The 25252-nt window shown below is 42.1% G+C and overlaps 1 protein-coding gene across 3 annotated transcripts in view; it reads left to right on the forward strand.

Annotated features, from left to right (window-relative positions):
• Positions 1 to 25252, forward strand: part of LOC147422502 (cytochrome B561, amino-terminal protein) — a 67222-nt gene that overhangs the window by 26892 nt on the left and 15078 nt on the right. For all 3 annotated transcript variants that reach the window (XM_086502523.1, XM_086502522.1, XM_086502524.1), the window contains 2 exons: positions 16060 to 16436; positions 16513 to 17111. In XM_086502523.1, the coding sequence (XP_086358649.1) occupies positions 16060 to 16436; positions 16513 to 16665 (530 nt within the window). In that variant the 3' untranslated portion in view covers positions 16666 to 17111. The remainder of the gene's footprint in view (positions 1 to 16059; positions 16437 to 16512; positions 17112 to 25252) is intronic.

Below are 25252 nucleotides of genomic sequence, written 5' to 3' on the forward strand. Positions count from 1 at the left end.
CCAGATCTTAGGAAGTCATTTGTGGTCTAGTTTGATGCGTGTGGCAATAGTATTGGGGATGTGCTTTGAAAAGGCTATGTAAATTTATAAGAAAGAGCTACCGGTTGTGATTCATGCGCTTTCTGATTGGAAGCACTACGAGTTAGGTGTTGATTTTGTTGTCCAAACAGATTATCAGACCTTGTGATACTTCTTGACACAATCAAAGCTATATGAAAAGCATATGAGATGGGCAAACATTCTCTCTATGTTCCACTTTTAGATTGTGCATGTGGAATGCAAGAAGAATGTTGTGGCTTATGAGTTATTTAAAATAGATTGTGGCATATCATGGTACTTGAACACATTGTACATGAGCAGTCGTGCCATCTAATCAGAATTTATCTTCCTACTTAGAATAAAATGGACCCGCTTGTTGAACGTGCAAATGATGGTCTATAATACATATTCCATCATTCCTTGTCGGTGTTCTTGGGAGATGAAAGATAAAATCCATGACAATACTTTTCCATGGCTTATATGGAATAGGCAATGGTTGTAACAACCCTGGTACCTTTTGCCTGTCAAACTTGACCTTTTGGCAAATCGCATGCTTGCACAAAGGCATCCACATCTTTCCTCAAAGCATGCCAATAAAAGAAAATCTTGACCGCTTTCATTGTAGCATCTATACCATGATGCTCTGCATATGGTAGGACATGGATTTCTACCATAACTTTGTGTCGCAATAGCCTAGTGACACATAGTCTACAATGCATCATCATAACACTATCCTTGAGGTAGTAGTGCTCATGGCGTTGCCCATTTTGCAACTGCTCAAAGATCCTTGCAAATTCTTCATCAGTAGCATATTTTTCCTTCATGTCATCAACATAGCAACTGAAATACGCGTATTTTATTTAGAATCAATGATGTCCCGTATTGAAACATACAATACGTCTCATAACGCTTTCTATTCTAACGTTTTTTTGCTCAAAATGTATGTCTTTTCCTAGTTGATCAATTGTGTTTTAGAGCTTCATGGTGCTTGTTTATGTATGCTATGGTTAAATATTGAAGAGTCATTGAGGAGGTCCATGAATCGCTTCATTTGTCCTTATTAAAGTATCATATCTGAAATAAGTGGACGTATTTTATTTTTGATTCTAAAAAATACGTCTAGTACACGTATTGAACACCGCGTATAAAACGTCCCGTTCCATCCCGTACCGTAGCTGCTATGGTCATCAAGCTCATGATGATAAAGAATTGACACAGAAGATATGTGAAATTTGGAAGGAACTCTCTCAGTCTTGTCTTCTTCAAAGCACGACACACATAATTTTGTATGATATAGATGTGATTATTCACAAACATGATGATTTGCATGATAACGATGTGATTGTTCACAAGGATGATGGTTTAGTTGATACTTTGTCTAGTGAAGCTAACCTCATTGCAGATTCGATCAATCACGAAGAATCGATCTTGGCTCTCAAGTCGAGGTCCCAAGAATCCCCACAGGAAGTATTTTGTGTCCGCATGATTAGTCAGCACGCATTGTTCGAATGTTTCATTCGTGATGGTTCCTTGTATTTTAGTCACTGACCTTATGTGATCCCTTTTCATAGGCATGCCATATTGTACGATGAACACGATTCACTCATGAATGAGCACGGACGTATGCGGATTACTCATGAAAAGATAAAATGTTTGCACCCAAGGAATTCACATTCCATGTCTCTTCCTTGGCATGACACAATATCCGAAAGAGCACAAGCAGGATTGAGTATCAAGCATCGGCATTTCCATTGTGATTTGCCACAGTTCATAGATTTAGATCAGAAAAGACAAATTTTGATTCTAATTTTTGCGTGTGTTTGATGAACGGTTTGACACTCCGTCACTTTGTTCATCTACATTGCATGCACAATCTTTCAAAAGGCTAGAATTTTTTCAGTCACTTTACATGGAATGGGTATGTTCATGTTTTTGTGTTGGTAATGGTTTCAGGAATTTTCATCCTCGAAGATTCTTGAAGAAGGTAGACGCAGGACTATAGACGAAGTTGAAGCATTGAAGAAGCCACAAATGACTGTGTCGTTTTTGGCGCAGCCCAAAGAAGCAAGCGTTGCAGACCTTTATGAAGTTTAACTATCGCATGACCCAAGCATCAGAGTGGGCCGACGAACAATCCTTCCTAGGATTCTAGATGCTGTTGGCGATCTTCCTCGATGCCATACAGTTTGGTACTAGTACCTCAATTTAAAAAGGAGGGGATGTCACGTGCACATCTAACTCTATGTGTATGTGGACAAGCTACTTCATGACTAGGGTTCAGTTCAGTTAGCCTAGTTTAGGAAGTGTTCTGGCACTTATTGTGAGTCTGTTCGCAGACTGTGCATGTCCAGGCACTTAGAGTAGATGCATATCCTCTGGTTGCACACAACATGATCATCAGAGTTACCATCAGAACCCATCAGGAGCATTTTTACAGTGCACATACCTATTTTTCCTATTTTAGCCATTTTTCACTTATTATTAATAAGTGACTTTGTTGGGAAACTGGGTAGGGCAATTTCGCCAAGTCAATATATAAGGAAACCTAGCGCTAGCACTTTCTGACAGAAGCGGCAGCAGGGACTCAGTGTTCAACATTGCACCTTCTCAGCAAGACCCCCCAACAAGACCACCTAGCGTTTTTGCAGCAGATGGCCCTAGCTTTTTCTACAGCAACATAGCTAGCGTTTTTCATCAAGATCAGCCCCAACGTTTTGTAGTTGCAGATCAGCTTGGCGGTAGCAGATTCCCAGCATATACTATAGCGTTTTTGCAACATATCAGAATCAGCCCTAGCGTTTTTGGATCAGCACGACAGCCTAGCGTTTTGCAGATTCCCGGCGACAAGCCCCTTTTCTACATCAGCGTTTTCAGTTTTTAGCAAATAGATTCCGCACCGCAGCCCTCGAACCTCGCAGATCTCACCTTCTCGCAGCAGATCCTCGCCGCACGGTCAGATCAACCAGTGTTTGCAAAGTCAGCCCGCTATTTGCAGATTTCATCATCTTCGTTTTCAGCGCGTCGTCATTGCATCGTCGTCATTGCCGTCATCATCAACATAGAGTCAAAATTCAGCAGATACAAGATTTGCAGATTTCAGCCCATAGCGTTTTCAGCTTTCAGCCCGTCTCGTCATCGTTCTCATCGTCGTCGACATCGTTGGCAAGTCCATTGCATTGTAGAGATTTGTACAATCAATAGTAGACCGCTCTTGCCATAGAGAGTGGGGTCTTCGGAGGATGGTTTGACACCATTCTAGTGTCGTATTCTTCTCTCTCTATCTCTCAGTCTCAGCACCTTCATTCACAGTGTTTACCACTTTGTTTGTGATCATTTGCACTCTCTCACTAAAAGAACGGAAGGCTCTCCCTTCCGTAAGTAAAAAGGACCCTCGAGCACAGTTCTGAGCACTCATCTTGGGCAAAGTTCAACATTCACTTCCGCTGCACCTTACATATGCATACAACAATACGGTGCATTCGTCAATAAGCAAGGTTCCTTATGAAATTGTTGAGGGTGGCAAAAAGGTCCTCATTTTGCACACAAAGGACAAGATTTTAGAAGCACATTGATATATTGAAAATATGGATGAAACGTATAAGAAAATCCGGCTTGCCTTGGAGAAGACTTGGGCAAAGCAAAAAGGGTTGCCGATTGTTGTCGACATGAATTGTTTTTTTCACCTTGTGATTGGGTACTCTTACGGTTTGAAAAGGCAAGGTTAACGAAGACGAAGGGCAAGGAAAGTTTATTTCCCAAGCTCAATATGCGTTACTATGGGTTTTTCAAGTACTTGACATGATCATTGATGTTGGTTATAGGTTGAAATTGCTTGACAGCTGGAAGATTCATAATGCGTTCCACGTGAGTCTTCTAAGACCCTTTGTGGGTGATGTGTCAGAAGATATGTCAGATGAGGATCAACCAAAAGTTGAGGAATTTGATGAGATCTTGATACCTGAGGAGAATTTGACACACAAGGAAAGAAAAGTCAAGGGAAAAAATTGTACGACTTTATTTAGTGAAGTTCAAGAACTGTCTACCTATGGATGCAAAGTGGATGGAAGAGTGTTAAGTGCTAGAGCCACGAATGTATTACAACTTTACCTTGAGGCCTTTAAATTACAGCCTACGTATGCCCCAACTCAACCTGCTCAAAAGATGGGTAGTGATGGTGCTAAAATGTACATGCGGATTCAGTGCATTAGAAGTGTACATTGCTTTGCAAATGTTAAAGGTACTCGTAGAGAAAATGACAAAAGTATGAAGATTTCATTAAGTCATTTACATCTATGTTTCATGACCTTTCCTATGGATACATGTGATGATAAAAGGGTGCTAATCACACTAAATCTTCTATGGCATGTATATCTGGCATGCTATTGAGGATGTTTGCGATTTCAAGAGGGGGGTATGTCACGAGGCTATGGCAACCACTAACCTTAGTTGTTGGTTTCTTTCCCTTTATTTTCTTGTAATTTTTGGGACCCTCTTTTTGAAGTCACAAATGGCTCGACATTGTATTGCGAGCATCGACTGAGAGTTTCACCCATAGCAATAAAGGCCAGGTTGACACGAGTTGGTCGACAGTTGGCACTGAAATTCGAGCAGTAAAAGGATGTCTAGGCTCAGATCAAAATCATGTTTGTGAATTCTCCTACTGCGGTTATGCAACCGAAATTGAGCTAGAGTAGGTCATTTTTATCCCGATAAAAGTGGGACAACTCGTAAGAAATTACAGGTTCTCTCTCAAGTTTTAATTGAATAAAGAAATTGAAAGGAGTGCCAACCTTTGGTGTCAACGCAGTCATCGTCTGCTTGGAAGCACTCTAGCTCCGAGGCCGTGTTTTGTTTGAAGTGTAATTTCCAATCATAGGATTATTTCGTGAAGTTCCTTTGTGTCGTAAAGTTTAGAGTGTAATGGGCAGGTGGAAGCTAAAGTCTATCGTCCTCTAGCGAGTCTACGGGCGGGTTTCAAAGTGCAAGGAGAAGGCAGAGGATTTAGAGTTTTGAAAAGATATCGAGAGTCTAGACACACATATTAAACCTGTGATTCATTTGCTTCGGGTTGTGGATGGCATGGAGCTTAGAGTGGGATGAGGTTTTTGGAGTGTGTGTTGGCTTGCAAGTTTCTCTTCTACTGCCACGTGTCCACTTTACTCCTTTTGGTTTAATTTCCAAGTGCTCACTAACTTATGAAGTCCCGTCAAGGTAGCCACCCTTTTAGTACTCGGATTTCAATGCTGATGTCACGAGGCTGTGACAACTATTAACCTTAGTTGTTAGTTTCTTTCCCTTGATTTTTATTCAATTTTTGGATCCCTCTTTTTGAAGTCACAAATAGTTGGACATTGTATGGCTAGTGTGAAACGGTTGAAAGTTTCACCTGCTACAATGAAGGGCAGGTTGCCACACGAGATGGTTGGGCCAATCGTCACTCAGAGTTGTACCCTATTGAAGAAATATTGAAAGGGCGCCATCGTTTGGGCCTTGGGGCCATTGCAGTTTGCGAGTGGAACATGTTCTGTTGTTTGAATGCTAAATGTTTATTTGAGTCTGTTCTTTTGAGTTGGCACGTGGCACGTGGTGCTCGACCCGTTTGAGCTTGTTGCGATAGAAACAAACTGTTGAGGAGCAAAAACGCTAGAGTCCTTGGGTTCTGTTGGGGTTCTGTTGAGAAGGTGCCTGTTGAGTATGTGCTCGTGTTGCCTCTTCTGCCATTTAGTGCTAACTTGGGTTTGCTTATATACAAACTTAGCAAAATTGCCCTAGCTACCTTTGTTGGGAAGTCACTTAAAAATAATAAGTGAAAAATGTCAAAAATAGGTAAAATAGGCTAAATGCACTGGAAAATTCCCCTAACTGAATCTGATGGATTCTGAAGGGAATACTGATGATCATGCTGTGTGCAACCAGAGGATATGTATCTACACTAAGTGATTGGGCATGCCCGGTCTACGAATAGACTCACAAAAGTGCCAGATCACTTATAATCTAGATTGGCTTGACTGACTCAACCCTGATCATGCTGTAGCTTGTCCACGGACACATAGGGTTGGATGTGTCACGTGACATCCCCTCCTTTTCAAAGTGAGGTAGTGGTACCGAACTGTATGGCGTGGAGGGAGATCGCCAATAGCATCCGGAATCTTGGAAGGGACTCTTCGCCGGCCCACTCTGATGTGTGGGTCGTGCGGTACTTGAACTTCATGAAGGTCTGCAACACTTGCTTCTTTGGGCCGCGCCGAAAGCGACACAAAGTCTTCTGTGGCTTCTTCGATGCTTCAACTTCGTCGAGAGTCATGCTTCTTTCTTCTCAAGAATCTCCATGGTTGAAAATTTTTGAAACCACTTCCAACACAAAACCATGAACATACCTATTCCATGTAAAGTGACTGGAAAAAATCTTGTCTGCTCTAAAGACTGTGTATGCAATGTAGATGTACATAGAGATGGAGTGACAACCCGTTCATCAAACACGTGCAAACAATGAGATCGAATCTTTCTCTTATGATCTAGAGCAATCAACTATGGCAAAACACAATGGAAATGCCCATGATTGGTGCTCATACTTTCATGTGCTCTTTCTACAAATGTGTCATGCCAAGGAAGAGACAGGAAAGGTGACTTCCTTGAATGCATACTTTTCAGCTTTTCATGAACAATCCGCATACATCCGTGCTCATTCATGAGTGAAACGTGCTCAACGTACAATATGTCATGCCTAGGAAAAGGGATCACATAAAGACGTTGACTAAAATACAAGAAACGATCACGAATGAAACACTCGAACAATGCGTGCGTATCAATCATGCGAAAACATAGTACTTCCTGGGAGGGTTCTTTGGACCTAGGCTCGAGAGCCAAGATCGGTTCTTCCTGAGGGATCGAATCGTCCTGTGGGGGTTCTTTGGACCTTGACTCGAAAGCCAAGATCGGTTCTTCGTGATTGATCGAATCTACAACGAGGTTAGCTTCGCTAGAAAAAGCATCCACTAACACATCATCCTTGTGAACAATCACATCATCTTCATGCAACTCATCATGCTTGTGAGAAATCACATCTTGATCATGCAAATCATTATGCTTGTCAGTGTCATCCAAATCATCATGCTTATCATTGTCATTCAAATCATCATGCTTCACACAATCATGCAAATCATCATGCTTCACACAATCATGCAAATCCTATGTGTCATGCTTTGGAGAAGAAGAGACTGAGAGAGAGTCTCCTTTTCTCGATCCTGTTGAATCTGTGCCTGCATTTGAGAAAAGAGTCGCAACATCGCTTGCATTCTTACTTTGGTCTCGCGGTCATATTCTGCTTGTCTTGCTTTGGCTTCCAAGCGTGCTTGCTCGCTCGCTCTCACGCGCTATGGTTGCCATTCTTTCTTGGTATTGGCGCTCTATGGTTGCCATCTTTTCTTCGTGGTCACGCTCTATTTATGCTTTTCGTTATGCATCTCTTGCTTTGTCTTCTAACTTCTTGTCCATCATCCTCTTGTCGAAAGCCTCCATAGGAGTTAGTGCAATCCTTGTCGTAGATGAAAAAGGGGGAGGGTCTGAAAACGCTCCTGGTGGGGGAAATTCTTCTTCGCCTCTCTCATGCTCATCACCTCCAAGCGAAGTATCCATTCCGCTTCGAGTGATGACCATTCTGAAGTCGTGGGTTCTTGTGGGTTCTTGGGGTCTTGGGTTCTTAAGTTCACGAGGAACTTGGGTTCTTGGGGTTCTTAGGTTTTCTTTTGCTTGCAAATCGCGTTTGAGAAGGATCTTCTCTTCACCCGAGTTCTACTCTTTTCCGCGGGCGCACCCCTTGGCGGCCTTGCGCTCACACCAATGTTGCTTTTTCCCACCTCACGTCGATTGGCCGGCTGCTAAGTGCACGGTCCGCTCTCAATGAGTGAAAAGAGACACAAGGGGAGGCTGGACAAGCCCTTCTTTCCTGGGATTCTTGTCACTCTTCAAAAACACGATTAGGAATCGACAGGCCCAAGCGAACTTGGGTTCGTGCGACCTCAACAAGCAAAAAAAATTCTTCTGATTCTTGTGGTTCTTTCCTTGAGTGATATAGAACACTGCCAAAGCTCTGATACCAATGTAAGGTGCAGCGGAATGATTGCTTGCGCTTTGCTCAAGATGAGTGCTCCAAACTGTGCTCAAGGTTCCTTTTACTTCTTATGGAAGGGAGAGCCTTCCGTTCTTAATGGAAAGTGCTATGATCACAAACAAAGTGAATGGACACTGTGCGTGAAAGTGTATGAGACTGAGAGATAGAGAGAGAAGAGAGATACGACACCAGAGACGTAAAACCCTCCTCCGAAGGCCCCACTCTCGTCGGCGAGAGTGGTCTACTTATGATTGCACAATCTGGTACAAATGGTATGCATGAGATTGATGCAAGTCTAGGCTATGTCGACGATGACGACGGTGATGACGAAGTCGACCTAAGGGCTGAAATCTGCAATCTTTCTACTGCTGTCCAAAAACGCTACGGGCTGCAATCTGCAAATCTTGTATCTGCTGAATTTTGACTCTATGTTGGTGACGATGTCGATGACGACGACGAAGCGCTGAAAACGCAGATGCTGAAAGTTTTCCGGGCTGAAACTGTAAACTTCACGGAAATTGACCGTGCGGCGAGGAACTGCTGCGGGAAGGTGAGATTTGCGAGGTTCGGGACTTGATCTGCGATGTCTGACTGCTGAAAACTGAAAACGCTGATCCTAGGGCTGATTCTGTCGCGATAGATTTGCAAAACGTTGAGGTTGTTGGCAGATGCAAAAACGCTAGGGTTGAAAATGGTGTTTCTATCGCCACGATTCTGCAAATGCAAAAACGCTAGGCTGATCTCCTGGGGTCTTGTCGCTAGGGATCTGCAAGGCAAAACGTTGGTTGATCTGCGGTGTCTGGTCCAAAAACACTAGCCAAACTGTTGAGGAGCAAAAACGCTAGAGTCCTTGGGTTCTGCTCGGGTTCTGTTGAAAAGGTGCCTGTTGAGCATGTGCTCCTGTTGCCTCTTCTACCATTTAGTGCTAACCTGGGTTTGCTTATATACAAACTTAGCAAAATTGCCCTACCTACTTTTGTTGGGAAGTCACTTAAAAATAATAAGTGAAAAATGTCAAAAATAGGTAAAATAGGCTAAATGCACTGGAAAATTCCCCTAACTGAATCAGATGGATTCTGAAGGGAATACGCTGTGTGCAACCAGAGGATATGCATCTACACTAAGTGATTGGGCATGCACGGTCTACGAATAGACTCACAAAAGTGCCAGATCACTTCTAATCTAGACTGGTTGGATTGACTGAACCCTGATCGTGCTGTAGCTTGTCCACGGACACATAGGGTTGGATGTGTCATGTGACACTAGTGCTCGCTCATCTGATTGGAAAACGTTGGCTCTATTGCTCCCTTTATAGGTAGAAGTTTTGCTTAGAAACTTTTCAGGACTTGGGTAAGGCAAGTTTGGAAGACAAAGTTATAAAAATAAATCATTAAAATGATTTATTAATAACCTTGTCTTCAGTTAAGTTTATGAGTGAAACTGTCGCACATTTGCGAGCCCGGGATCCGATTGATGCGGGGAATGGCTCGTTGGATTTCTCTAATCTAAAACCACGTGCACGTCATGCCAGATGTCCACCATAGTGTAACAACATCTGTCAAAACGATTGTACAATCCATTTATGCAAGAGGGTTCCAAAGTTGCAAAACATAATCTAATGAACTCGTCCGGACATGCGAATGAGAGCGTCTCTTAGCCCTCTCTGAATGGATTGAGCTAAATGTTAAGAGTTCCCAAGTGCTTTAGTGCCTCTCCTCTCAGTGTTGACATCGGTTTCCTTATTTTGGGTTTGAGGTTCATCAATAGAGCTCTGCTTCGATTCTTTAGTCACTGTGTCGATCTGGTTTTGATCCTTAGCAAAGATTGTGTGAGGTCTTCTCCCTTGCCCCATGATCGCCAAAATGGAATGAGCTGGTCATTTTGATAGCTATTCTAGGTTGGAGATTCACAATCAGATGTCAGATTAGCTAGAATGGAACAATAGATTTATAATTCCGATGAACATGAGGATATTGGTTAATGAATTGATTTGAAAGTACAAAGTCAGATGTTGGACATGAGATACTGCTTCAGCTCTCTACTAAATTCATGTGTCACTCCCTTGTCCCTAGCCTCAAATGTATCACCCATCTTTTGTAACTCTGTATCATTGGTGGTTTTTCTGGTTTTGTAATTTGTTTACGTAATATAAAAGGGTATGAGCCAGAGAGAGAAATAAATTGTAATATTAACGTCTTCAAAAGGCCAAAATGACCTATGAGACCAAAAGGTAACATGTGGTGAATCTAATACCAGGTCTGGGTACAAAAAGTACAAAGAACTGAAAAGAAAATAGTGGCTAGGGGTGGGGTGAAAGCTGATACAAAGGGAAGACAAAGGGTGAGCTGATACAATGGAGCTCTTTGACAGTCGAGGCATCATATACATATACATCAGTATCCGGGACGATTCCTATGTCGCGCGAGTCTGGTATGAATCCTTGTCGCAGTCTGCGTCGATATCAAGAGGGCCCTCTCATCCTTGGGCGACGGGACCGCCCCAACTCTATCGCCTGATCAAGCAGTATGCCTCTGGTACCTCTGGTGTTACGTTGTGGAGGCTGCTCGAACTCCTCTGTCTGTGATTGAAAGAAATCTGTGATCTTCCGTTATTGTTAGATCTCTCTCATTGTGCCCCTTTTCAAGAGATCCTGTCTGTGTTTTCGAATCTCTAGTAAGTATAATCCAAGGCATCTTTGATCCTGGTATCTCATGACTATAGAAAGTGGCCCAAAACCCTCTCTAAATAGATTGTGAAAGCGGTGTTATATCTCATAGTATACTGGGCAGTGACATATGTAATGTAGCTCTGTCTCTGGCTTTATTTGGCACACTTGACAAATCTTGGACTCAGCGGTAATATGCCCGTTTTCTTTAGTGTAGGATGCTTCTTCAAGAAGTCCTTCTTTGCCTCCATGAATGGGAAGAGCATGATTAGAGCTCTTTCTTTTGAAGTCTCCCTATTTCCTTGTGTCTTCTTCCTTACCCTCCATGCTTTTGTATGAGTAGCCTCACTACCCATCATGCGGAGAAGTTCTTTGACTTCCCCTTCCACATCATCTCGGTCTTTTAGATTGGTTATTCGTATGTGCAAAGCTCTAGTCTTCCTTCGTTGCTCTTCTTCTAAAGTCATGTTGATGATTGTAGGAGTGTCACAAGGCGGGCACCACGTGCCAATAGAAACGAACAGACTGAACAGACTTTTTGCACTTAAATAACAACTGAACTGAAAGAGAGAGAAAGACGACACGCGACACGAAGTGGCGGAATTCCACCCTAGAGAGTATTTGCCCCAAACCTTGGCGCCCCTTTCGGTATTTCTTTATATTGCATCATCAAAGTACAAGCCGGTACTCGAGACTCTGCACCTTTGTACTGAAGCATGCTAGAGAATGAGCCCTAGCCTCATATTTAAAGGCCCTTGGCCAAAAAAGCAGTTTACATAAAAAGCTTTCAAAATCAAAAGCTTCTGGTCCAAAAAGCAGTTTATATGAAAAGTTTTCAAACTCAAAAGTTTCTGGCCAAAAAGCAATGCCAAAAGCTACCAACGCAATTTATGGAAATCCGTATAGCCTGCCACGTCATCATGTCAGCGCAATTTTCAAAATTTGTTTGCTGCCTTAGGGTTAGGGTTAGGGTTTTTGGCAAAAATTAGGGTTTGCAAGTTTTTAGGGCTAGGGTTTTTGGAATTAGGGTTTGTAAGTTTTTAGGGTTAGGGTTTCCAGTTTAAGGTTTTTTGCAGTTAGGGTTTTCAGAATCAAGGTTTCAACAATTAGGGTTTTTGGCAGAAATTAGGGTTAGGGTTTTCTACACCCGGCCAACCACGTCATCACTTTGTGACACTTCTTCTGTTGCTTGTTCTTCTCAGGGTTTAGGCCCCTCGGTCGACATCTGTAAGTTGGCTCCATTCTTTAGGCTTTGACACGTCATCAGTTTGTTACATCTCCCTTTCTTGAAAGAGAGTAATCGTCCGCGATTACAACATATCTGCAAAACAACTCAAGTTAGCTCAAAAATTTCCAAGGGACATTCGGAGGGACAATCAATTTGCTCTTTTTATTAAGGAGTTAGCTTCTCCTTTTTGCTCTTTTGATCAAGGAGTTAGCTGCTCCTATCGGCTGTTTTGATCAAGGAGTTAGCTTCTCCTTTCGTCCAGATCGGAACTCTTGATATTCCGGCGTAGTAAAATTAGCCATCACACCTAGACCGTACTGATCTTCCTCGGGTGTCTTGATGCACTAAAATTACATACCTAGGTAATCTCATCCAATTAGGAATATTCACTGGTTGGCACATCACAATGCAACACAAATGCTCACATATGCATGTTACACGACATAGAAACATAATGCCGCCGATGAACACTCCTCCCGCATAACCTAACAAGGTCCGGGCCGGGAGATATTCAACGACTCCCTCATCACTCCTCCCGCATAACCTAAAAAGGTCCGGGCCGAGAGATATAGAGGCCTTTTACAACCAAACGCCCCCCAGACCGCAGCCTGCGTCGTTTGGAGGTGCTGAGAGTAACCACTGCTCAGACTTCTTAATACTCCTCCCGCATAACCATCCAAGTCCGGGCCGGGAGTCACAACAACAATTATTTTACAAGCATACAACCAAACGCTCCCCAGGCATCGGCTTGTGTCGTTCGGAGGTTTTCAAACATACAACGAAACGCTCCCCAGGCATCGACCTGCGTCGTTCCAAGGTTCAAACAATACCAAAACAGTATTTCTCACTTCTCCACCCGGGAGTAAAATCACCAATCATTGAAACTAGTATCAAACCAAAGTCAAACAATTCAAATCGGCACCAAAACAGGTTCAAAACAGATATCATCCATTTCAAACAAATTCCAAACAGGATCACCAAACAAGATCAAACAGAACTTAAACTTAAAAAGCAATCTCGACATCAGTCGAGCTCGAAAAGTCAACTGACTTTCCATCTTGAAACTTGCACAAAAAATTAGAGTTAGGTTCCTTCCATGAGGTCGTAGCCGAGCACAACATGGTCCATCAGCTCTTGGACAGACATTGTTTCTTTGGCGGCGATGGTAGTCTCAAGAGATAGCAATCACACTGAACCTCCAAGGTCATCTGCTCGTGAAGAGACATCTACTGAGAGATGTCGAGAAATTTCAATTTATAATGTGCTAGGATTTCCATGGAAAGCATTTCAGGATACCCCACTTTGCCAGAAGTTGCACTCCGAAGGAAGATGTCAGAAACCATACAACTTCCGGCAAAATTTTTCTTAAAAGCTTGCCAAGTACTTGGAGTATGGTGCTTGGTAGCTGTAGACATCAACATCTGCATTGCACTGCTTTTGAGAAAAAAAACAATGACTTGAAACAAATCTGGATCCTTCTCTTGCAAGTTATCTTAATTGGCTTATGCCTTGTAAGACACTGCGGTGAAGACAGGAGCGCGCCCGATGCGCGATGAAGTAAGGGTGGGAGTGGCTAATAAGTCCGGTTTGGAGCGAAGATACCTCGAATCAAATTCCAATAGCTCTGTCTGCTCTTTTGTAGGACCGGTATGCTTTTAGAAAAGCACACGCCTGAGGCTCTGATACCACTGTCACAAGGCGGGCACCACGTGCCAATAGAAAAGAACAGACTGAACAGACTTTTAGCACTTCAATAACAACTGAACTGAAAGAGAGAGAGAGACGACATGCGACACGGAGTGACGGAATTCCACCCCAGAGAGTATTGGCCCTAAACCTTGGCGCCCCTTTCGGTATTTCTTTATATTGCGTCATCAAAGTACAAGCCGGTACTCGAGACTCTGCACCTTCGTACTGAAGCATGCCAGAGAATGAGCCCTAGCCTCATATTTAAAGGCCCTTGGCCTAAAAAGCAGTTTACATGAAAAGCTTTCAAAATCAAAAGCTTCTGGTCCAAAAAGCAGTTTATATGAAAAGTTTTCAAACTCAAAAGTTTTTGGCCAAAAAGCAATGCCAAAAGCTACCAGCGCAATTTACGGAAATCCGTATAGCCTGCCACGTCATCATGTCAGCGCAATTTTCTGAATTTGTTTGCTGTCTTAGGGTTAGGGTTAGGGTTTTTGGCAAAAATTAGGGTTTGTAGGTTTTTAGGGTTAGGGTTTCCAGCATTAGGGTTTCAATAGTTAGGGTTTCCAGAATTAGGGTTTCAGCAATTAGTGTTTTTGGTAGAAATTAGGATTAGGGTTTTCTGCACTCGGCCAACCACGTTATCACTTTGTGACACTTCTTCTGTTGTTTGTTCTTCTTAGGGTTTAGGTCCCTCGGCCGGCATCTGTAAGTTGGCTCCATTCTTTAGGCTTTGACACGTCAGTAGTTTGTTACGAGGAGTGGGGATAGACGTGGTTTCTTTCCCTTTCCCTTTCCCTTTCCCTTTCTTAGCGACTTCTATCCATTTCTCGGCCTCATCCGTCTTCTTCTGTTTCTTCGTGATTGCATCCACCCACGAAGACGTCTTCGCCCCATTCTGTTTCTTCGTCTTTGATCATCCGTACCTATTCCTTGATGACCTTGATTTCCTCTATCACCGAGGGTTGGAATTCACCTTCCTCTAGTCCATTGCTTGCTCTATCAGCAAGCTCTCGCTTGAGGGTTGAGACCTCTTCTTTGAGTGCTTGTGAATCCGCCTCAAGTGCTTGTATCACTACGTGTAGGTCCTCTTTCTCCTCCTTCCATTGCGTGCCTTCATTAAGAAACATTTGAAGAAGGTTGGCCTTCTCCTTTCACCATCCTTCCATCTCTGCTTTCCATCCTTCATCTCCCTTTCCACTTGTGTTATCCGCTCATTTGTACGCATGAAGGTCGCTTTCGTACGTGACTTTCAAAAGTGGTGAAGCGCTCATGACCTCCATCGTAACGGCCCCTGTGCGCAGACATGCAGGGCTGCGCGAACTTGCAAGTCTGTTGTGTGTGCCGCTTTATTACTGCCAATTGCCAGAGCAGCGACAATCCCAGTTATGAGTCTCCAATATGGCGATGGTCCCAAAGTATCAGAAATACAAAGGAGCAACAAACCTGTGCAACCCATGGAGATGATGTCCTAAAGAGATGCAGTGCGACCCCTTTTTGTGTAATAGAACCAAAAAGGGGACTCAACTCGTCCCATCCTTGTCAATTTTGCAGCTTCAATGGAGACCTCGCCAAGAGGGATTTCCTTTTCACTTGCGCTCAGAATGCAAGCCTTCCTCTTGTTGTTTTGAGTGCTAGGACCTTATCCTTGCTGCCCCTGGTGCTTTGCTCTTGGTTCAGCATCCATGCCTTATGTTGCTTAATCTTCAGTTTGGAAAGCTGCAAACGTTTACGTAGCAAATTTGCACCCGCTGCTTCTAAATTTGCTGAGTAGGCTGATCTTAATCTTCAGTTCATAAAGCTGCAAACCTTTACGTAGCAAATTTGCGCCCGCTGCTTCTGAGTTTGCTGAATGTAAGTACCGTATGCTGCAGCTCGCCCGTAGTTTTTACTTCTGCTCACTATTCTCATACATCCCTAGTCGGCGCAAACAACACACGCACACACCCAAAACTGCACGCTGCCTCCTGCTGACCAAAACCCTAATGCACAGGCAGAATCCCCCTGCGTGCTACCTACTTGCTGCCCGAAACCCCTAACGCACAAGTAGAATCTCCCTGCGAGGTCTTTGCTGCAGAGAGGCCTTCACTTTGCGCGAGAGAGAGAGAGAGAGAGAGAGAGAGAGAGAGAGAGAGAGAGAGAGAGAGGCAGGTGGGCTGGCATCAGTGTTGGACGTATGAACGGCCTGCACTTTGTAAGCCATGTGGGTTTATTAAATGAAGCCTATCCTAAGCTTATATGGGTAGCGTAAGCGTAAAGCACAAAGCGCAGAGAGAGAGAGAGAGAGAGAGAGAGAGAGAGAGAGAGAGAGGTTCTTGTGTAAATGGACAGAATTGGCAGAGGGAACTTGTGTAAAGAAGTATGAGCATCTTGCAACTGGTGAAATGTATGATAAGATTGCTAAGAGATGGACGCTCGAGCTACCTACTGATTCTCATTTATTGATATATCTTTTCTGTGCCTTGCTTGAACATCCCAATTGGATGCTTCACATTGATCCGGCTTCACAACCAAGTATACAGTCTGCCAACAATCCCCTTTTTGTTGTCAATTTACCTCACAAAGAGAGATGTCCAGAGAAGCACGTGGCAGTTTTGTCGGTTGCCCCACCTTTCCTGCATCCTGGAGCTTGTGTGCTCTCGGTGGGGAAGCAAAATCCTCCTGTTTTTGCTTTGTATTGGGAGAAGAAGCTTCAGTTTTCTCTTCAGGTATGGAATCTTTTCATGCGCCAGGCAAGGTATAATTTAAAGCTTTGACATCAACTGAGGTAAGAATATCTTGCAGGGTCGAACGGCACTTTGGGATGCAGTGCTTCTCATTTGTTATCGAATAAAAACAGCTCACGGTGGTGTCGTCCAAGGAATTAACCTGGGCTCTTCAGCCTTCAATCTCTTATCAGTTTTGGAGACCCCTGAAGGGGATACTCTTGAACCTTGATATTCAGTGTGGTTGGAAGCGAGAAAGCTGTCTACTTGCATTCATACTGTAGAAGTGGAAGTAAGTCAGAAAATATTCATCTACTAGAATGCCAAAATTGTGCTGCCACTTTTACACTTCATGCTCAGATCAAGGGTTCTGTCTCGGATTTTAAGATTGCAGTAGCTGCGATTTTTGGAGCTCTTTGAGCTGATTTACACACTAGTCAAGGTGTCATTGGCTTGTTGAATTATTTTGTTGATAAAGAAGGGCCTTAGTTTCTTAGGGATGATCGGTCGGGTCTTTGCTTCAGAAAGCATCTGTTGCTTGGACTCTCATGTTTGTTTTTTTTTTCTCTTTTAAGAAGTTTGCAGATCAGCATGCTTCACATGTGTTGCAGATACTATTTTCATCTTCATTTGGGTGCAACATTGCCGGAGAGGCAGGGACAGTATCGTGCTTTTAAGGTAGGGACTATTCCAATTAAAAAATGGAGTGTGAAGCCTTTGTCGAGAGCATGCATAGAGCCTACTATTTTTAGGGATAGAAGGCGTATAGTGATATTTTTACTTGGCAGGTCTTTTCTTTTGCCCCCCCCCCCCCCCCCCCCCCCCCCCACCCTTTTTTTTTTTGAATTTAGCTAGCGCACATTTCTTACGTTGTGGGTGATTGCTTGCATGCGTCTGGGTTTGATCAACAAAAAAAGAACGCGAGTAATATATTTTCGGGAAAATTACCAAAATACCCCTCTAATTTGTCGAAATCCCCAAAATACCCCTCAAATTTCAAAAATTCCATTGTATCTATTTTGTTTGGATTGTTCACGATTTCCTAATATTTATTCTTTTTTGACAATGTATATCCGTTTTTTAGTGCTTAGCATGTAACTTGTCACAAATTACCTCCCAAAAAAAGACAATTATGTCTAAAAATAATGAGAAGCAAGTCATCTCCAAACCCTACATAACCAACTCAAATTCTAGTTTTAGTATCTTGTATTCATAGACAATCAGCCTTCTTATGAAAAGCTACAATTTTTTTAATCTTTGGATAAATTAAGTCACAACCAGGGGTATTTTGGGAATTTTGGAAAAATTGAAGGGCATTTTGGGAATTTATGACAAAATATGAGGGATATATTGGGAATTTTTGAAATTTGAAGGGTATTTTGGGAATTTCCACAAATTAGATGGGTATTTTGGCAATTTTTCCTAATACATTTGTGGGTGATTGCGTGCATGCTTGTGTATGTGTGTGTGTGAGAGAGAGAGAGAGAGAGAGAGAGAGAGAGAGAGAGAGAGAGAGAAAACTACATTATTGGTCAGCCTTGGAATGTTGAGCCTTTGCTCCAACCGTTCTTTCTATTGCTTCCAAGCTTGTATTGCTTGGGAAGCATCATCAATGTAGGAGATAATTTGACCCTATAAGGAATAAGCTAATAAAGTTACACACAAAACGGTGGGTTATGCACAAGGTTGTGTGAGGAGTACTCTCAAAATTGGCCTAATTCTCGAGTCCAAGGCATTATGTAATTGCCCAAGAGTTCCATATTTTTGAGCAACCTATTATTTTCTCATTTCCATGCGAAAAGGGCTTATTTACAGATTTGGTTCTAGTCAATTTTTGTTCTTGTTCCTTGTTTGTTTTTAATATAACAGCACTTCCACGCCAAATTATTGCTCACTTTAGACTTTCATGATTGCTTTCTCATTTCCATGTATCCTCCTAATAACTCATTTAAGCTCGTATTTCCAAACTATAGAAGGAATTAAGATTCCTCAAACACCCTTGTCGTGTATGCTTGTGAAGTATTCTATGCACACACTATGTGTGGCTAGGGGTCGTGGAATGTGGGAGCTGCTTCTAAGTGTTGACAAGGGCCAAGAATGTCAAGTGTTGAATGGATTGGGGGTTTTACCCATGAAGGTTGGCGGTGGCCCTCATGAGTCATAAGGGGAGAGGCGAAGCCGTGCGCATGCATGTGGGGATAACTTGTTGCAATGCTAGCAAGAGAGAGACTTCCCTCGGCGGGGTCTCTATTACTAATGGAGGGGTGTCACCTACGTGCAACCAAACTAGAGAAATCCCTTTATATATGGCTTCTTTCATACCAACCAACCCCTCTTTATGTGGGGACACCTTTGCAAGTAGGAGGTACTAGCTAGAGAAAAATAGAGATCTGGTGGTATTAGTTTGAAACAGAAAAGAAAAAGGATTTACAAGGGAAGACAAGGAGGCAGGTAGGCCACTTTGAATAGGGGTGTTCTTTTCCTCTCATCTCTCTCTCTCTCTCTCTCTCTCTCTCTCTCTCTCTCTCTCTCTCTGTGTGTGCACCTTGTAACTCTGTTATCCCATTGTGCACAGAGAGAGAGAGAGAGAGAGAGAGAGAGAGAGAGAGAGAGAGGTTGATGTGAATGAGAATATTCCTTGTTAATGTATTTTTCTATTCCGTGCGAGGTTAGTAGTTTGTTGTTAATTAGGTCTCCTTAATCTCAATTATATGAAAATCCATTTAAAACATCTTAATTGCATAAGCGAAGGGTGAGTTCGGGAAATGAAAAGACCCATGAAAATGGAAAGTCCAAAAAACCTTTTTTGCCTACATATAAATAGATTGTCGAGTATACATTGATACTTATGTGTTTTTCTTTTGCTTATTTTTCTTTTAAAGTTTTTTTTTTTTAAAAGAGTGTCTTTGCACTATATAGGTAATGAATTTCTTTTTTGAAGCCATTAAGAGAGCTATATAAATAAATAAATAAATAAATAAATAAATAAATATAGGTAGTGAATATATATATTTTTGAGCCGTTAATTAGATCTTTCTAATCTCGAAGAAATAAAAAGCTTTTCAAAACATCTTCATTGCGTAAGTGAGGTGAGTTTTGGAAATGACAAGACCCATGAAGGTGGAAAGTCAGAACTTTTTTTTGTGTCTATGTGAAGAGGTGGTTGACTTCAAATTGGTACATTTGTGTTTTTATTTTATTTTATTTTTCCTTTAACATTTTCTTCCTTAAAGTGTCCTTGCACTATGTACTTTCAATAAGTTAACCCCTCCTATTTACTTGGTGAGCCAAAGGTCGTTTTTTGGACCTTTGAGCCCACAAGTGGCAACTTGGCATGATCCAAGCCCACAACTTGAATCACATGGCCAGGAGCCTCGCAAGAATAAACATAGTGCTACTTTTTACTTGTGTTTGCGTCGATGCTTCTCCCTCGTTCTGAAAGTTTGCACAGAGCTGGTTGCTAAAGCACAACAAGTGCTTAACGAGCTTCCATGTCATCTGTTGAATGCTTTGATGTGGGATATACTCGACAATGGCAGGAGTAGGAAGGTCCGGGCCGTTTTCAATAGATGCAAAGAGAGGGCAGTTGCAGTCACCTACTCTTCTATCTTGAAGGCATGTGGCCTAGAGCTCCCGATACAATGACACATCTGGCATCATGCAAGATGTTAGTATGGGCAAATGTGTTCACGGTGATATTGTTCACCAAGGGCTCTTGACAAAAAACATCGTGCTTGGCATTGCCTTGGTTGACATGTATGCCAAATGTGGTACTTTAGATATCACAAAAGTGCTTGATGAGCTTCCATGTCGTCTCTTGGGATACTCTGATCGCGGCATAAGCCAAACAGTGGCAGTGCCACGAAGCTCTTGGCTGTTTTCAAAGAGAGGGCAACTCTCCAAATGCAATCACCTATGCTTCTATCTTGAAGGCATGTGGCATTATGCAAGATGCTGGAATGGGCAAAAGAATTCACGATGATAGTGTTAGTCAAAGACTGTTGGAAAAAAACTATGTACTTGGCATTGCCTTGGCATGTATGCAAAATGTGATGCACTTGAGAAAGCGCAAAAAGTGCTTGAGGATCGTATTGTTTGGAGTGGTGACTCTTGGAATGCATTGATTGCAAGATATACATAATAGGAGCAGGGTTAATTGTGAATCACCTATGCATGCATCTTGAAGGCATGTGGCTCTACCCAAGGTGCTGATATGGGCTCTTCCATGTCATCTCTTGGAATGCTCGGATCGTGGGATACGCCCAACAGTGGTAGGGCAGGAAGCTCTGGGTTGTTTTCAGTAGATGCAAAGAGAGGGCAGCTCTCTAATGCAATCACCAACACTTCTATCTTGAAGGCACATGGCATTGAGCTCCTAATGCAATGACCTGCACGTGCAGCTTGAAGGCATCTGGCATCCTGCAAGATGTTGGTATCGGCAAAAGAGTTCATGGGGGGCTGTTGACTTCAAACGTCGTGCTTGGCACTGTGTTGGTTGACATGTATGCCAAATGTGGTGTACTTAAAGATTGTGCTAAGCAAAAGGTTTTGTACCAAGGCTGTAGGGTTCATGTTGATATTCCGATAATGGGTTACTTCAAAAGAATGCAAACTTAGGAAAAATGTTGGTCAGTATGTATGTCAAGTGCCGTGCAGAATGTCGTCTTGTGGAATGCACTGATTGCAAGATATGTCCAATAGAGACACAATCACCTATGCATGCATTTTCAGGATGCTTGTCGTGTTTTCAACCAACTCTCAGGTAAAGATGTTGTAATATGGGAAGCATGATGACAGGCTATCTGGAGATTGGATTAAGCAAAGAAGTCTTAAACTTAATGCACGATTTACAAGATGGTGTTGTTGTTGAATTGAATCACATTAAGATGGTGCTTGCTCTCCACTATACTTTTGTATGGCACCTCGGCATGACGTGCACTGTAAACTTTGTAGTTTTATTCTATGACGGTTCATTGAAAGACAATATGTTTAACTATTCAGATTGCTTTTTTTGTAGCTTGATTCAAACATTGTCCATCGGCTTGCACAATTGGATGACATCCAGGTCGATAGTGTAGTTTATTTTTTATAGTCTGCTTATGCTTTTTGTATTTTTGAGTTTGTCAATTTCGATTATAGTATCTATATATCAAATAGACATGCATTTCTTTTCTCAAAGTTTGGTAATTCAACCTATATATTGAAATAAAAATAAAATGACTACGCTTGATTGAGAATAATATGGGTGTTTAAAAGATGGTTCCATGATTTATAGACTAAATGGTCAATATTACTATGGTAAATGGTGCAATCTGCAAACAACTACCAAAGTAGGTTACGTTGCAACCCTTTTGCTTGATTGAATATTCTCTTTAGTAGCTCTTGTCTATGGAGCACTATGGGACACAACTTGCTTCTTTACAATGCTCATCAAGTCCCAAGCTGAGCATGCTGAAATTGACCTGCAGTTCACTAGAAAGCTTCCATACCGCAAGAGAAAGTGTCCTTGACGTGTACTTTTGACCTACAGGGATATTTGCCCTGTTATGTTGGTGAAATTGGGTCAAAAACAGCCATGGATAGGTTTGGACAGCCTGGCGAGGGTTAAGTGGAAGCGTTTGGATCGTTTATTTGCCAGGGGAGCCTCGAGAAAGCATTGGGTGCTTGTATAGGACAATTTAGAGAGATTTCCCACAAGGAATCTTGTTTAATTCAAGGGACAAGTGACCCTATAGGTGCGAGAGCTCGAGGGCTATCCTCAGAAGTGATCGGCATGCGAATCGGAGCACAAAACAGAGAATTCAGCGTGCTGTAATTTCTCGCCAGGTTTTGTAAAGTGCTCTCTAAAAGTGAGTGGAGAGTCACCGTGTACTTGGGGTATTGTCTGTGGAGACTTCTATTGTGGTTATGTTGCCGAAATCGGGTTAGAGTAGAGGAATTTCAATATGATAAAACTGGAACAGCTTGTAAAAGTTTACAAGTTTTTCGCAAGTTTAATAAGAATAAAGAAATACCGAAAGGGGCGCTAGGTTTTGGGGCCTACAGGTTGTGTGCGTATGCTCGGAGCATTCTATCTTTCGAGCTGTGTGTGCTTTGTACTGTCAATTCCCGTTACAGGTCTTGAGTTGCAAAGTTTCTCTATGTCTTAAAGTCTAAAGTTAAGTTTCGGGTGAAGGCCTACATCTACCGCCCTATGAGTTGGTTTCAGTGTCCCATTGTTAGAGGACAATTTCGGGGTTGTTTAGGGCTGAAAACAAGGTGAAAACCATTAAATACAGCGAGCTGTAATTGCTGCATTTGGGCTCTAAAAAGAGATTTTATGTCTTTGGATGCGAGTTCTAGCAGGGGGATTTGTTCAGAGCGAGTTTTGGGGTCGTTATGCCACCGAAATTTTACTAGAACAGGTGCGATCTAGTTGGATACAGGTGAAGATCCCCAGGACTCTAGTTTTGTAACTTTACCCTATAAAGGAATAAAGAAATACCAAAAGGGGCACCAGTTTTTAGGGCCTATAGGTTGTCGGCGTCTGCTCAGAGAATTCTAGCTTCTAAGTTGTGTGTGTTTGATGTATTAATTTCCGTTACAAGTTTTTATTTGCAAAGTTTCTCAAGCTCCTAAAATCTAAAGTAAAGTTCTAGGTGAAAGCCTACGTCTACCGCCCTACGGGCCGGTTTCACCAGACTTGAAGATTGTGCACGATGTCCATAGCTTCTTGGGCTTATGCTCTTACTACAGAAGGTTTATTAGGAACTTGCCGAGATTGCTTTACCCCTATATACTTTGCAAAAGAAAGGTCACTTTCAAATGCACAGAAAAAGAGATTTTAGCTTCTAATCTCTTAAATGAGAAGATGACTCCGGATCCAGTAATTGTTTTACCAGATCTTAGGAAGTCATTTGTGGTCTAGTTTGATGCGTGTGGCAATAGTATTGGGGATGTGCTTTGAAAAGGCTATGTAAATTTATAAGAAAGAGCTACCGGTTGTGATTCATGCGCTTTCTGATTGGAAGCACTACGAGTTAGGTGTTGATTTTGTTGTCCAAACAGATTATCAGACCTTGTGATACTTCTTGACACAATCAAAGCTATATGAAAAGCATATGAGATGGGCAAACATTCTCTCTATGTTCCACTTTTAGATTGTGCATGTGGAATGCAAGAAGAATGTTGTGGCTTATGAGTTATTTAAAATAGATTGTGGCATATCATGGTACTTGAACACATTGTACATGAGCAGTCGTGCCATCTAATCAGAATTTATCTTCCTACTTAGAATAAAATGGACCCGCTTGTTGAACGTGCAAATGATGGTCTATAATACATATTCCATCATTCCTTGTCGGTGTTCTTGGGAGATGAAAGATAAAATCCATGACAATACTTTTCCATGGCTTATATGGAATAGGCAATGGTTGTAACAACCCTGGTACCTTTTGCCTGTCAAACTTGACCTTTTGGCAAATCGCATGCTTGCACAAAGGCATCCACATCTTTCCTCAAAGCATGCCAATAAAAGAAAATCTTGACCGCTTTCATTGTAGCATCTATACCATGATGCTCTGCATATGGTAGGACATGGATTTCTACCATAACTTTGTGTCGCAATAGCCTAGTGACACATAGTCTACAATGCATCATCATAACACTATCCTTGAGGTAGTAGTGCTCATGGCGTTGCCCATTTTGCAACTGCTCAAAGATCCTTGCAAATTCTTCATCAGTAGCATATTTTTCCTTCATGTCATCAACATAGCAACTGAAATACGCGTATTTTATTTAGAATCAATGATGTCCCGTATTGAAACATACAATACGTCTCATAACGCTTTCTATTCTAACGTTTTTTTGCTCAAAATGTATGTCTTTTCCTAGTTGATCAATTGTGTTTTAGAGCTTCATGGTGCTTGTTTATGTATGCTATGGTTAAATATTGAAGAGTCATTGAGGAGGTCCATGAATCGCTTCATTTGTCCTTATTAAAGTATCATATCTGAAATAAGTGGACGTATTTTATTTTTGATTCTAAAAAATACGTCTAGTACACGTATTGAACACCGCGTATAAAACGTCCCGTTCCATCCCGTACCGTAGCTGCTATGGTCATCAAGCTCATGATGATAAAGAATTGACACAGAAGATATGTGAAATTTGGAAGGAACTCTCTCAGTCTTGTCTTCTTCAAAGCACGACACACATAATTTTGTATGATATAGATGTGATTATTCACAAACATGATGATTTGCATGATAACGATGTGATTGTTCACAAGGATGATGGTTTAGTTGATACTTTGTCTAGTGAAGCTAACCTCATTGCAGATTCGATCAATCACGAAGAATCGATCTTGGCTCTCAAGTCGAGGTCCCAAGAATCCCCACAGGAAGTATTTTGTGTCCGCATGATTAGTCAGCACGCATTGTTCGAATGTTTCATTCGTGATGGTTCCTTGTATTTTAGTCACTGACCTTATGTGATCCCTTTTCATAGGCATGCCATATTGTACGATGAACACGATTCACTCATGAATGAGCACGGACGTATGCGGATTACTCATGAAAAGATAAAATGTTTGCACCCAAGGAATTCACATTCCATGTCTCTTCCTTGGCATGACACAATATCCGAAAGAGCACAAGCAGGATTGAGTATCAAGCATCGGCATTTCCATTGTGATTTGCCACAGTTCATAGATTTAGATCAGAAAAGACAAATTTTGATTCTAATTTTTGCGTGTGTTTGATGAACGGTTTGACACTCCGTCACTTTGTTCATCTACATTGCATGCACAATCTTTCAAAAGGCTAGAATTTTTTCAGTCA

Source organism: Adiantum capillus-veneris, chromosome 27 (genome assembly GCF_014529385.1).
Source record: "Adiantum capillus-veneris isolate H3 chromosome 27, ASM1452938v2, whole genome shotgun sequence".
NCBI classification, from domain to species: domain Eukaryota; kingdom Viridiplantae; phylum Streptophyta; class Polypodiopsida; order Polypodiales; family Pteridaceae; genus Adiantum; species Adiantum capillus-veneris.